Source organism: Notamacropus eugenii, chromosome 3 (genome assembly GCF_028372415.1).
Source record: "Notamacropus eugenii isolate mMacEug1 chromosome 3, mMacEug1.pri_v2, whole genome shotgun sequence".
NCBI lineage: Eukaryota > Metazoa > Chordata > Mammalia > Diprotodontia > Macropodidae > Notamacropus > Notamacropus eugenii.
The window spans coordinates 40,774,623-40,789,726 of record NC_092874.1 but is presented as its reverse complement, the minus strand read 5'-3'; the positions used below and the strand labels follow the sequence as shown (position 1 = coordinate 40,789,726).

General features: G+C 36.7%; 1 protein-coding gene across 6 annotated transcripts in view; it reads right to left on the bottom strand.

Moving 5' to 3' along the window:
• Nucleotides 1-15,104, bottom strand: part of DNAJC13 (DnaJ heat shock protein family (Hsp40) member C13) — a 122,866-nt gene that overhangs the window by 73,343 nt on the left and 34,419 nt on the right. For 5 of the 6 annotated variants that reach the window (XR_011976605.1, XM_072651331.1, XM_072651329.1 and 2 more), the window contains 12 exons: nucleotides 14,928-15,007; nucleotides 14,677-14,846; nucleotides 14,263-14,362; nucleotides 13,560-13,667; nucleotides 12,360-12,515; nucleotides 11,370-11,426; nucleotides 6,915-7,036; nucleotides 5,224-5,299; nucleotides 4,903-4,998; nucleotides 3,303-3,446; nucleotides 1,428-1,442; nucleotides 720-802 (listed from right to left, as the gene is read on the bottom strand). Coding sequence is in view for 5 of the 6 variants with exons in the window: in XM_072651331.1 (XP_072507432.1) it covers nucleotides 720-802; nucleotides 1,428-1,442; nucleotides 3,303-3,446; nucleotides 4,903-4,998; nucleotides 5,224-5,299; nucleotides 6,915-7,036; nucleotides 11,370-11,426; nucleotides 12,360-12,515; nucleotides 13,560-13,667; nucleotides 14,263-14,362; nucleotides 14,677-14,846; nucleotides 14,928-15,007 (1,207 nt within the window). In the remaining variant the exon portion in view is untranslated. The remainder of the gene's footprint in view (nucleotides 1-719; nucleotides 803-1,427; nucleotides 1,443-3,302; nucleotides 3,447-4,902; nucleotides 4,999-5,223; nucleotides 5,300-6,914; nucleotides 7,037-11,369; nucleotides 11,427-12,359; nucleotides 12,516-13,559; nucleotides 13,668-14,262; nucleotides 14,363-14,676; nucleotides 14,847-14,927; nucleotides 15,008-15,104) is intronic. The other variant, XM_072651328.1, reaches the window with a different exon arrangement.

The window sequence follows — 15,104 nt, the reverse complement described above, 5'->3', positions numbered from 1 at the left end:
TCAATAAATTGTATCTAACTATCAATTCAATTTTCCAATCACTACTCACAGAATGAAAAGCATTTAAAGTCCTCTAAGTGGTAGAAAGATGTTTTAGGAACTTCTAATAGGCAAGATATAGTCTGATAGTACAGTGAAGAAGGGAGAAGCTGAGTTCCTTACTAGGCTATAATAATGCTCCTGGGTCAGGGAGCATATTTCATTTATCAATGTACAACCTTCCACCATTCTCACTGCCCCTTCCTCTCCCCCAATGCTTAGCACACTGTCTTGCACACAGAAAGTATTTAATAAACTTGTTTTTACTAAAACTCCTCTCTCCTCCCTCTACTCTTAACAATATGGGTAATAATTGGTACAGATAATAAGTTAGTTAACTTGGGTACTAGAGTCAGCATGGTAGTACTTGCAGACCACACCAACTTTATTGCCTCCATTTCATAAAACAATGAAACAACTGGTCATCTCCCTACTTTGTGAAGAAAGAAAGAATTTTTATAGTGCTAACTCCTGAGGAAAAATGCTGGCTTTATTATAAATCTTAATGGTTACAGAAGCTTGAATAATTGCTCCAATTCCTAGTTTAAAAAGCACGTTCATTGATTTGTTTTTTTTAAAAAACACATCTACAAAACAGCAAAAATATACCAATAAAAAGCTGTCATAACATATCACCTATGCTGGTTTAATATACATTGAAAAAATAATCTGAAATTTACCTATAGTAGAAAAGATCCCAGTTGGCTTCAATTTTTATTCTCTGTCTTCTCTTTCTAAGAATTACTGGCTTTTGATTTAGATTCTGGAAAAAAAAAGGAAATTAAAAGAAAAATTAAATCAGTCAAATCTGGTGCTATACCATAAGCTAAGTTCTCCCATACAGAAAGACACAGAAGTGTACATATTTAAATCTACACTTTACCTTAGCTCTCAGAAAAGTGGTCACTAAGGAGTTAGTGAATTTTTTAAAAAATTTAACTGGAGAAAATTAAATACGTTAAAATGAAAACTTTACCTACAAACAAGTATCATTAAGTAGAAACCAAATAACATGAATGCTTGACAACTGAGCCAATATATTTTTCAACATAGAAATCATGGACTAATATCACTAAAAACCAAAAACTTCCCAAATTTTATGAGGTTGCTACTAATGAAATTTGTATTAGTTTATAGTAGTAAATTATGCACAAATGTTGGCAAACAGTTAATAGGAAAAATCACAAACTTGAAAAGAAAAGGCCGCTTCATTCTTTCAGGAGACAAGAAAACTTGCAAAGGATGGGTGGGACTGAGAGATAAATAACTTGGTCCAGACACATGTGAAGTGAGACTACGGCACACTAAGACAAAGATTGCCAAAACAAGACTCCACATGCCAGGCAGCTAAAAACAACTGACATAAATTGCAGGAACTTAAAACTCACCATATTGTTTCTGTCCTGAATGTGTTCAGTAGAAAGAAAAAAAAAAGAATATTTTTAAAGGAAATAAAACAAGAGAGCAAGCTAAGATATGATGAGAATAACATCTATTATACAAATTTTCTCATAAGGATACCATTATGAAATAATTTTAACAGAAAGAACAAGTCCAATTATTGTCAAAAGTAAAACTTGCTCAAAGTAGTTTAAACAAGTATGTGATCTCATTTTATTCTAGGCTTGATCACATGAAAATAAAGTTCAAGGTTTGTTTTGTTTCTACACTAGACCAACATACTATGGAGGGAGAAATGTTGTAGTTTAAATTTTGAAATCCACACTTCCTACACAATAACCTAAAAAGTTAGCCCTTGTTGTTAGCCTAGATTAAGTAAATAACAATTATATACTAAGACAATATGAACTAACAACAGAACTAAGAAGCTAAATAACTTTAGTATATTAAGATTTACAGGCTGGTCACTCATTTTCAAACTTTAACAACTTTGGCTTTAATAATTTTTCATTCTTTGGTAGCCCAAGTTGAAAAATTCTTGTTTCATTATTCTATCCCTGGGCTTGTGTTTATTTTCCTCATTTTTCACAAATTTGAGTAATGTGCAAAATAAGAAATTTCTCCACACTCAGAGATGCTATAAAATGTCTTGTATGTCAAAACAGGAAAGTCATCATCATCATCATCTCAATCAAAAGAAAAAAAAGAAAGTAGTATGGATCAAAGAGTAAAAAAAAAAAAAAAAAAGAAATAGAGGAAACAATAGAGTATAAATGAGAGCATTGGAAAATGGCAAAACAAACACTTATTGAATAATAGCTAACAGAGCACTTACTATGTGCCACACACCATACAAAGTGCTTTATAATCATCTCATTTGATCCTCACAACAACCCTGGGAGATGGGTGCTGTTATCATCCCTATTTTACAGATGAGGAAACTGGGGCAAGGTCTGGTGAAGTGAGTTGCTCAGGGTGCCATGGCTGGGGATATGTCTATTTACACTTCTCAGGAAGAGGGACTGGGTGTTATTTCATGGGTACAGGCAACTCCCAGGTGAGGAAACTCATTCTCCTAAAGCCTCTCACTCTGTCACTTCTGGTCTTAGAAAGCAGCCTGGAGCCCTGAGTTGTAGGTGACTGGCCAAACATGACAAAGCCTTTAGGGATCAGATTTAAGCTTGGAACCCAGATCCTCCTGGCCTGGAAGCACACCCTCTCTCTAACACATCACATATGGGCACAGTGTACAAGATAACTTTCTCTAACAGGAAGCATTCAATTAGTCAAACTAAAATAAGACATAAGATCCCAGATTAAAACCTATAAATAAACCAAAATTAGCTTTAGTTTGTAACTGTAAGAAACATTTTCGTCAGGGATACTGACAATACAATTTATATACATTAATATCACTCCTTGACTGTCCTGGCAGGACAAAAATGGTCAAAAGGGCACAGCTAATCTACAAACAACATCTGTTGTTACAAAAATGAAGATGACTTTAGACATGTGTTAAAATATGGAACTAACAGAAAGACTGGCTCTGATCCTGATACTAGAGAAAATACTAAGAAAAATTATCCAACAATATAGAAATAGTGTCTTTCTTATTTACGTAAGCTTATATAAAATATTACGGCCAGCGTGAGATTACCTAAGGGACACGTTGTATGTGTTATTTTTTTCAATGTAAAATTCAGTCCTAAATCAGGATTCGAGTTGAAAGAAAAGAAAAATTTTTAAATGGACTGACCAAATAAAATTCTATCTTAAGTCAGAGCTGTCAAAAATCTGAAATATTTGACTAGCATCTTCCCCCTGAGAAGCCACAAAGGATCAGAATAGACTTTTTTTTTTACCTCTTTTTGGGCAATGCCCATTCTATCCCTCCAATGCATCAATACAAGATCCACTTTTTCTTTGGCAAATTTTTCAACTTCTTTAGCAGCTTTTCCAGCCAGTCTTTGCCACTCAGGAACTTTATTAAATTTGCCATACTGGTCCTAAGGAATGATGAAACCCATTACTTAAATATGTACACAAAGATAACAACTTACAATCACAGGAGTACTTTTAATATAAATGTTCAAAATAGTATGACTGCCTCCAATAAAGAAAAATCATTTTTAAATAACAGTTCTATCACGGGCAAAACGGCTATGAACTCAAAAAGGTAAAGGTCATCTAGGTCAGTCACCTCTACATCTTTTACCCTTACTAGTAAAAAATTTTTGACCACATACTCCCAATATATGTGTGCCATATATTATTCGCAATATGTACATCCTATTGAATTAATAATTATAATTTTGATACACAAAAAATTAAAATTAAAAGATAAAAATAAAGACATATTTGATTATAGAGTTGATAGGGAACCAGTGCAGTTTAATGAGCAGAAGAGTGAGACAGTCAGACTTGCTCTTTAGGAAAATGGTAACCATATGGAGGATAGATCAGAAAAGGTGAGAGGCCAGGGAGACCAATTGGGAGGCCACTATAATAGAAGGGTGCTGAAAGCCTGACCCAGGGTGGTAACTGTATAAGTAGAGAGAATGGAATTTATCTATGCGATGTTGTAGAGACAGGAATGCCCAATCTGACAGCTAAATGTATATGTAGGGTAAGGAAGAGTGAAGAGTTAGAGATGGCTCTAGATTGTGAACACACATGATTGATGGAGATGGTGTCGTTGATAGAAATATACCAGTTTGAAAAAGGGGTTAATCTGTGAGGGAAAGATAAAGTATCAAGACCTATATCTGTCACATCGATCCATGCCTGCTAATCCAATGCCATTCACTGACCCACTCAAGACAAAAGGGAGGAAGCAGGACCCTTAGTCACCAGTAGCTCCAAAGTACAAGCCATAAGGAGATCATGGGAGCAGGAGCTAGAGGCTAGGATTTATAATGGTACTTGTGTGACATGGTGCTGTATGCACCACGAAGACAAGGATTAAGAGTGGTTGTGTGATAGAAGTTTAATTATTGGCTGCCTCAGGGAAAAGACACATTTTTCCCCTCTCTGACTGACTGTACGCCCTTTAGGGTTGATCAGGTCTAAGCTCCCATTTTGGAGACCACTGATCTAGCTGAAATGCCTTCTAGCTCAAGATTTCTAAGAGTAATAGTCTACCTACTGCCTCCTTCCCAGAATTTACTTGGCCACCACTACATAAAAGGTATCATGCTGGCTTATGGGAATTCCAACAGGAATAAAACGTGACTCTCACCCCAAGGTCCTCATCATGTAGAATGGTAAATATAAAGATATCTCTACTTTTTGCTTTTATGTGAGGGCTCCATCTAGTTACTGAAAAGTAAATTACATGGAGTTTCTGATCTTTTTCAATAAACTTCAAAATCACAAACCAATTTACAGCAGTAGTCCTACATTACAGAGGTTTAAGCTTAAACTCATTTTTGAGTTAGTGACTTTTTTTTGTTCTGTACTTACAGTTGCTATTTTCACATTGTCTCTAATATGCATCCGGTCGGCATCCTTCTCAGGAACTGGGTCAGTGCTGTCCAAGTATGCCAGCAAACCTGGAGGCTAGACTCACAACACAAAACAAAACCATCTCATTTCAAAAGAATGGCATGAAACCAAAAGACAGAATGAAATACATGAATGTAAGACACTAAAGACAAAAGTTATTATTTTTAGTATTATGATATTCTACTAATAAGATTTCTTTATATACTTAATATGTGAAGTATTTTTCATTAAAAATTTTTACAACCTACATGGATCTTTTTAGTGTCTCATCTGACTTACCAAAATACGTTTCAACAAATTTGTAGCAGTTGCATTTTCAGCTGTCCAGAGGCCCACTAAATGTCTACTTAGCTGTCTGAAAAAAGCAGACGTTGAAAAAGGTTTGCTGCTTTATCTCAGCTAGAACAGAAAGGAATTTTTAAGAACAAGATATCATGTAATTATAAGAAATATGGCTACAATTTTAAAAGTCATTAGACTGCTGTTAATACAGCCCCCAAAAAGTTTATTGTTCTAAAGTTGCCCCTCCTTTTAAGACAGTAATTAAACTATCACTACAATCTTCAATAAACTAAAATGATTAACTGATAAAGTTAAGATAAATGATTAAGTAGTCTAGAACCTCTTCTGTATGAGGGGGATGATGTATTTATTCCTGAAAGAACAAAGCACAAGCAACAGAATCAGAAACGAATGTAGTTCTGTTACCAATACTTAGTTGCAGATACTATATGTCAATAAAATAGTTTACTCATAAACTCGAATTTGGAAACCGCCACATCATAACAACAAATTCATTTAAGACTATTCCCCAATTTTCACTAACATCAATGGCTGGACAGTTTTTTTAGTATTAAGGTTTATCTTAGTGGATGCAAATAACTAATTATAGCCTAATATTTAAAAATCAACAAACTTTTAATACAGACTTTTACTACAAGTTTTACTTAAGGACATCTTATTATGAAAAATGTTTGCCTTTTCTATAGTAGATAACAGAAATAACTCTCTCAGCACTGTCCTCTTTCATGCAAAGTAGAAATTAAGTTCAGTGATATTTGAGGGCGGACACAAATTATTTTAAACATCAACAAAAGCTAATTAGTGCAACTGTGTAAGGCAAGAACCCCAAGGACAGGGAGCTGCATTTGTGCTAACAGGGACAGGAAAGGATCAAAGTAAAATCAGTCAAGTATTATACACTAAATATGAATCATCAACCTATGCTTTTACTCATGGTAACATGATAAAAGCCTATCGAAATGAAGTACTTTCTTATACCCTGTGAAACTGTCTGGTTTGGGGATGTACCTTAACAGGGATAAAGGAACTAGAAAGGGTCTACAGAAAAGGGTAAAATAATTAAAAAGCTAGACACCAAGACTAAACATATTAAACACTTCTGTGCCAAGCAATGTGTGAGGTGCTAGAAAAGACAGAAAGTTTAGAGAAGGGCATAGTTTAAAGAAGCTAGGATTTGTAAAGTTTAGAGCTTAGAACAGAGGGATATTCAATGTATTGGTCTTCAAATGACTCATAAGGAAAAAGGTTCCTTAATCAGCAAAATAACTGATTGAAATAAGATACAACATCTACTTGACTGGCAATATTTAAAACAGGAAAGGTCAAGGGATACCAGCTTACACAGACCACCCAAGGAAATGAAAATTTGCTAGACCTAGATGGCTTCTCTAGATATTGGAAGCTTTTTTGAAGAATGCTTTCCACGTCTCTAGTCCTCCTACTGTTTCTGTGACTGACAACAGGCTACTAAACCACATATAAAAACGTTAATTTCCCAACAATATCCATGGGGCTGAGACACAGATCCTTTCAGTCCAATGCTCCCAGAAAGAAAGGGAGAGGCAAAAACCTAAGAATGAAATATTTGCATTTGCTTAATTTTTTAAAATTCATGACTGATTTAAGTGTACGCTTCTGACTGTCACAACAAATTTAAAGAAACTTACCTATTTGTAAGCATCCTTTGATCTGAGCTTATTGTAAACATTGCAGTATGTAAGTGTCGAGGTAAGGCACCTTCACTAAGTGCAAGTTCTTGCATTTTGGTAGCAATTTCTTTATCACCTTCCTTTAGAAACACAGAAAGATGAACTCTATTAAGTTATTCTAGCTCACAAATTTTATTTTTACAATCTTAAGCAAATTAGGTACCATGATATCTCACGCATGAATACATGAACAAAATGAGCACCTTCTGATTATCTAAACAAAAAGAAAAGCAGGAGCATAAATTTTAAAATATTTTCTGTTTTTCTTTGGAATATTGCTGCTTTTGAAGTATATTTTGCACATTTATTTTTACCCCTCCACTCTTCCCCAGGCCAATGTCACCTCAGTTCCTACCAATCTCCACATAACTAGAATGCAAATACAAACATTTACTAGCAAAGAAAAATACATTTTCTTCACACAGTTTCAAAGGCAGATTTGAAGCAGAGCACCTTGAAGTTTCATTTTGATTCCCTGTCAGATTTTTAGCCCTACACATTTGGAACGTTACTTTCACTACAACTACAATCCTTGATTCACTAAGACACACATTTATTAAGTGCTTATTATGTGTTAGGCATCATGGCATCTACTAGGGGGAAAACATGCACATATATAAAAACAAAGTCATTTGGGAAAAGAGGATCATTTTCAGTGAGGGGAGTTAGGAAGGCCTCCTGTCAGAGATAACACTAGAGCTGAGTTCTGAAGAAGCTAGAGAACCCAAGAAGTGGTGGTAAGGCATGAGTGTTCCTGGCACATACACTTGCAAAGGCATGGAATCAAAAACATTGCCACATCGTATGCTCTAAAGAGCTAACGGTTCAGTGGGGCTGGGGCGGAGCACACAGTGGGGGTGATTGCACATGTCTGGAGAGAGAGCTTGGAACCAGACTGAAAGAGCTTTACTGAATCTCAGAAATAAGAGATACACCAAAGCTTTCTGGGCAGATGAGTGATAGGATCATTTATCCATATGTTTTAGTAGCATGAACTTGGCAGCTCTGCAGCAGCTAGACTGGAAAATGAGGATGCCAGAAGGAGGGAAGTAAAATGTGAAGGCTGATGCAATAGGGCAAGAGGTTATGAGGACCTGAACCTGGTGACAGTCAAAGGATACAGAGAAGAGAGATCTGAATGAGTCAACAAGGTTAGCAATATGACTGGAGGTGGGGATAAAGAAAAGGTAAGGTTTACTCAGTGAATTAAATGATAGGAGGAACCCTGGTAGGCAAGTGAAAGTTAGAAAGAGACTTTGTTTTAGTTTCATGTATTCTTTCTTTTAGCAGGGAAATGAGCTCAGTTTGGGGTAATTACAGTCCTATCTAGGTGGAGACATCCAGGAGACAGCTAGTGATTTAGGACTGGAGCTCAGGGGAGATGAAGATGGATGCATAGACTAGAATGCCATTTGCATAGCGAGGACAGTTGAATATACATGAATTGATGAGGTTTCCAAAAATTTAAGTGGGCCCAGGATTAAGTTGCTGGGTATACCCATGCAAAAGCTGGGCACAAATGATGATCCACAAAAGAGACAAAGAATTAACTAGACAGATGAGGGGAAAATCAGGAGGTAACAGTGCAAAACACTAGCACCACGACTAATACCACCAAAATCGAGGGAACATAATGCGGAAGAAAGAAGTGTTTGATAGTATCAAACATTTTAAGGAGGTAAAGAAGGATTAGCTATGAAAAAAAAATCTATCTGATTTAGTAAAGAGATCACTGGTCAACTTGGAGACATTTCATTCAAGTATCAGAGGTTAAGGCCAGATTGCAAGAGTTGCAGAAGGAGTAGAATGTGAAGATGCAGAAGTAATAAGCACAGCTTTTTTCTATGAAAGATACAGAAAGAGAGAGCAAGGGCAAGGCAGGGTCAAATGAAAGTTCAAAGACTGAGACCACAGAAGTGTGTTTGTAGGCAATGAGAATGAGCCAGTGGACAGAGCAAGAAGTGAAGAATAGGGAAGAAGAAAGAGAATGAAGGGGTAAATTCCTGAAGGAGGCTGGGGGGGGGGGAAGGATGGGCACTGCCATGGACAATGACCACCTCTTCTTTCTATATTTGATTTAGTGTATACACTAAGAATTCCTTTGGCAAAAGACTTATTAAAAAAAAGGAGTCACAGTTCTCGAAAGCAGATAAGCAGTTTAAATGTCTGTCAGGGATCAGCACAAATAAATATCAGTGCTACAGCCAAACTAAGGCTCTATTATTGCTTTCACATACGGTGACCAATTAATACTGATGCTGCTGGCATTTGCAAGTAAGCTGAAAATATTTCCAGGCTTGGATTAGGAATACTTTTTTTTGTTCCTATGGTAATGTCTATCCTTGGCTATTCTGGTTCTGCAGGGGAAATCAGAGGCATATACTTTGCAAGCTGAACAAAGACCTGGCCTTACATGAGTCCAGGCTAGAGATGTGTACATATGTCTAGGGGGTTGAATTTAGGTGTAAACATGAATGTGAAATGGGCATAAATTGATATTCTACCAAAGTCCAGTATCTGCCAACCAAATCAGGACAATAAATAACTGATGACAGAAGGCAGAACTTTGTCATTCTTGTTTTGTTTCTGCTTTTTTTCCAATGAAAATGAACTTGGAAAGTATGGAATAATAATGGTTAAAAAAGAACTGAAACTCAATAGAAGAAGATGAAAAGAAGTCCCTTAGCTTCCCTTAATGAGTTCAAATCAAATGAACTCATTTTTACAGGGGACTGATGACACCATAAGGTGATGCTTTGACTTGTGCATAAAATGGATTCACAGAGTTACCTAAGTCATCAGCCTCACTCTCTTTTCCACAGTCATCAAAGTCCAATGCAAGACTGAAGTCTGGATGACTGGTGTGACTGAGCTCTAAGTGCTCCACAGCGCCTGCTTCAGCTCCCTGTATGACAGTTGGAACAAACTGTTCTCATCCACCTGGAAGAAGTTTTCACCATGCTTGAAGGTAGACACCCTACTAATCTACCAACAGGTTTGAGGCTTGTAGAATACCCTCAACCTGGACACTTCACTGGAGCGTGGTCACTGCATGTGCTAAGCCAGAGGTGAGAGTTGAGTGCTAGTCAGACACCAAAGGTGGATGAGTAGCCCTGAAAAAAGCTCAGTAAGCTCTCACACCAGAGGTGCCAGTCCTCCCCAAACACTCCATACACCCCTAACAATTCTTATCACTGCTCATAAAAACTAGGGGATGATGCACTGAGAAATCATGAAGGCTCCATCCCTAGGCTCTTCAAGCAGGCTGATGAATCAGATGCAAGGGTGCCTTAGAAGGATTTCTAGTCAGAAGGATTTCTAGCCTTGAAGACTACTGAGGATCTTTCTTACTTAGATTCTTTCACTTGCTCCAGGGAACACAGGTAATAAATAGGAAAATTTGAGCCCCAGCTCAGGTCTTGATTCCAAGTCTATTTTTCCTCATCATACCTGACTGCTCTGTATAGAGATTCTCTACTACATTTTCTAGACACAGGTGAAGAAGTTTCTGAAATTCAAGAATGTTATAGAATCCATGTAGATTTTAAATGCTCCCCCTACTAGATGGTATGCCCAATGGGGGACAGGAACTATGTTCTTCTAGTAACAGCTAGCATTTATGTAATATTTTAAGGTTTTGCAAAGTTAAATATTTCAGTGCAGTTCATCTTATGTGGTAGGTGCTATTATTACCTTTATTTTACAGATGAGAAAACAGTGGCTGAGAGAGGATAAGTGACTTAGCCAGCATCACAGAGATATTAAGTGTTTGAGGTAGGATTTGAACTCAAGGCTCCCTGACCTGAAGTCTCTGATATGCGGCTCTGATATGCCACCTAACTATCTTCCAGTTTTTATCTTCCACAGGACACAGCAGGGTCTCTTAAGTATATTCACTGAATGAACTGAGCCTACTTACTAGGAAACTTTAAATAACCACTCCTGAAAAGGAAATAATCAATAAAGGACATGTTCTAATAATCCATATTTTTCCTTTACCTGGTCTTCACAAATAGAAACTTTAAGAGTAATTTTAACATAGAACCATAATGCTTTTATTTGGGGGGCAAAGGGAAAGGTATATTGTCTCTATAGAAAGAGCTAACTTTTAATGTACCTAAATATTAATGGGATGTCCAAGAAAACCCACGAAGACATGAGTGGCATCAGAGCTTTCCCTTTGTGTCCATTTTAATAAAAATAAAATCCTGCTGGGAGAGCAAAGTTCACTCATTTGTTCTTCACTCCAATGATGCTAAATTTCTCTTCTGCTTTGCTGCAACCACCAAAAGAAAGTCTACAGCAGAGAGGTAAAATGCTTTTGCTATGTTTTTTTCGACCACAGGTGGAAATATATTCAGTTTCTGTGACCCTACCAACATAAATGAGAAAACTATTTGATTTTATTCTCACCTCTATTATTGCCTTCATAACCAAACCAGCTCCTTTTATGATTGCCATGGAAGGGTGCTTTTGGGAAGAAAAAGAGTCAACCATCAATCACAACTTTTCTTCAACTATAATCAACATCTAGTTGAAAAGACATGATGATGTACGGTTACGTGTTAACAATCTAAATAAAATAAAATCTATTGTTGACATGTTATACTTTGACAAATTACTTTATGCAAAATTACATCAGAGCTAAATATTAATGAAGAGCCCACACTGAAAGGGCAACAGGAGCAGGTATAACATTGTGTAGCCGTCATGGCTAAGGAATAAAACTAACTTCTGAAAAGAAATGTTTTGACTTGATGTAAAGTCATCATTCCTGGGACACACTTCACTGCAAAAAGTTTGTGGAAGGACTACTGGGAAAAGAGAATGAAGCAAGAAATGTTGATCCTGGCATAGCCGGTGCCTGCAAGGGCCATGGAGAGGTTCTTGGGGAAGCATAAATGACTACAGGACATCACCAACAGTGATCTGTACAGAAAAAGTAGCACAAAAACCATCAAGTTCTTGTACTGCTGGAAGAGCAGGAGTAAGCCTAAGAGACAACAAACGGATAACCAAATCTGCTGTACTGGAAACTACATGAAAAATGCGCAAGCACTTCACAGGTGGGAAAGGCTGAATTATTTTACTGATGAAAACACTGTACCTATAAAGTACAATATAGAGTAGAAATTAATTTTTAACACTATTCAAAGTGGGAATGAAGTGTGAAACAGCAAAACCACCATCCAGAGTGGGTCACCAGTGACTTCACATCATTACAGAAAACGCCTGCTAATTTTATTTATATTTCCAAATCAAAGGATTGGTTTTGCAACACAAACTGTGAAGGAAGATGTCACAATCTTTCCTTAAAACTGGAAAACATCAAATCATACTGTTGCCTCCAAATACTGCTTTTCTAAGCCTGTCACGAAGTAAGAAGAAAAGCCAAGCTCTCACCTGAAAAAGTTTAAAGAGGGTTCTTCCATTGGAGGCAACCATCTCCAAAAGCATATCAAATTGTTGCCCTTCAGTCGTCTCGCTATATGGAGCACAGAGGGCAAAGGTAAGGAAGTCCAAAAGTGAACTAATTACTAGGGCACCAGTCCCATGATCCTGAAAAACAAAGTAATTCATTATTTTGTGATCTTCTCAAAGATGCACTGAAGTTGTTTAAGAAAAATTCCTGACATTTAACTAAGCTGGAAGAGTATTTAATTTTCTGATTTCATGATCACTATGAAGAGTCATTCTGTAACATGTAAAACAAAGCCCAAGGAATCTACAAATACTGCAGAAAAATTAACAGCAATTTCAAGAAAACTAAACCTCTCTGGACCTGAATGGACAATCAGACCTACTCAAGCAATTAAAAAAAATTAAATGAATCATTATCACTTGCAACAATTATGGTTATTTGTACATTTTTTTCCTGCAACAGAATTTAAAATTGTTACTATTAAAGACGTAAGTCGCAATTAATTCAATTCCTAAAGTTAGAAGTTTGATTTTATGATTGCTACTAGATGGAGAAGATTTATGTTTCTAGAATTTTAAAGTAAAGCTGAAAACCTTTCAAAACTATCTTCTGCAAGTGAATGAGACTGCAATGTTATTATATAATCTCCCTTCCCCAACTGTACAATCACTTTACATTACCCTGTCTTATACTTCTGTGTGTATATTACACCTCTACTATCTCTCTTCTGCTCACCTCTCTCCCCAAAAAATGTAAGAGGGGACTATCTTAGCCTGGAGACAGAGCAGGCACTTAACTGCTTGCTGAGGCGAACTCAAACATATCCAGAGGCTGAATTACAATAATAGGTTTAACAAACCATATCAGTCAATTATAGATACTGCACACAGAAGAAAGGAGACTTGGGTTTGAGTATGCCTTAGACATTTACTTGCGAGGCCCTGGGCAAGTCACTTAATCTCTCAGGCTCAGTCTCCTCTTTTACAAAACAGAAGAAATAGCATTAACCTTCCAAAGTTGTGAGAAGCAAAGGAAAACCAATGTCAAGTGCTCTGCATGCCACAAAGAGCTAAACAGATGCTGCGAGGTGGAAGGGGGGATAAGGGCAGACATATTCCATTTTTACACAACCTTCCAAAAGCATAACTCTTCCTATTTATAAAAATTTGATCACTACTTACCACATGGGAATTAAATTTTTCTAATAAGTTTTCCAGAAACTTCTTTGAAGAAAGAAGAGATGCTTTGTTCAACTGCTCTTGCCTCAAGTCATAGTCATCATGCATAGGCTAAAATGAATTAACAAAAAAATCATTTAGAAGCAGACTCATTTGCTATCATTTTGTAGTTTACTCATAAAAATGTTCTTTTTGAAACCCGTGGAAAAAAATGTCCTAAAAATGATAGCTCCCAAATATGAAAGAAAAAAGCAGAAGATAAATAATCTCCTAGGATTTTTCTGACTTCATAGAATAATTACCACAAACGACAGGGGTAAGTGCAAAGAGCAGCTCACATTTATATCACCTGTCCTTTACAGTTTATTAGCAATTTCCTCACACAGATACAGAATTCACGAAATGCTAGAATTAGCAGCAAACTTTCATTCAGGATAGATATATTAACTGTTTGAATCCTCAAATTCAAATCTCTGTTGAATTACTCAACATATCTACAAAAAGTTTTTGGCCACTGTCTTCCTAGCTGAACTATTATCCCTTTTCATGAAAAAATTCAAGATTACATAACACTAATTAATTCTTGTGTTTTCAAAGAAACACTTTGTATACGAAGTCTTCCTAAGCTATGTCTTTAAAGAGTGAAAAATTTTCAAGTAACCCAGATCAGCAACTTTAAGAAAAGTTCAAAAAGAATAAAACTTACACACATGAGAGCACAAAGCATATCAATAGAGGCATGTGTCACACCGTCATGGCTCCTCTTGAGCGCTTTCACCACCTTCACTCCAAGCCGCTCCCGAAATCTTTTGAAATAAAAGCCAGAGGTGTCCCAAATTACCACCACCTAATACTTTATGTTGTTCATTCCTAAAATGAATAATAGTGCCACCTCTAGATTTTTTCAGTATCAAGACCATAAACCTCACATTTCTACTGCCTAAAGATCTACCACATGTAGCTAATGTGTTAAATACAGGACATCTTGAGTTAGAAACATTTTTCATTTTGAAATATTTTTTAATAACTAGAAACTTTTGCCACAACAGAAGGAAGTTGCTCCATTTCAGTTCAACCGGTCCTACATATTGTTCTAATTCCACATAATAAACAGACTCACTTAGGAAGCTGGGTAAAGGCCAGGAAGCCAGCCTTTGAAGCCACGAGCCTCCTCACAGCTTGGAACTGGCTCTCCAGCTCAGCGTTGGTTGCAGCCACATCACCCTCCTGTGACAGCAATGCTGTGATGGCGTTGTTGATCAGCTTCTCTTTGTTTTCTGAGAAGAGACCCTAGTAGAGAACATACTTGGTTAATTGTTCTCCCCCAACATCCACAGTTATCCATCAAGAATTCATGCTATTTACGCTTACATCCTGTGTTACTGCATGCAGCACTCCACTGTAGGAAATATTAGCATTGAACCTGAATACAGCATCAGCAAAGTTGCCATCTGCAAAAAGATGGGGAAAAGGGGAGGAAAAAAGGATTAAGTAGGTTCCCATTCTGTTTAGTAGGGCATTTAGAAAAAAGAAAAAAATTATACATGC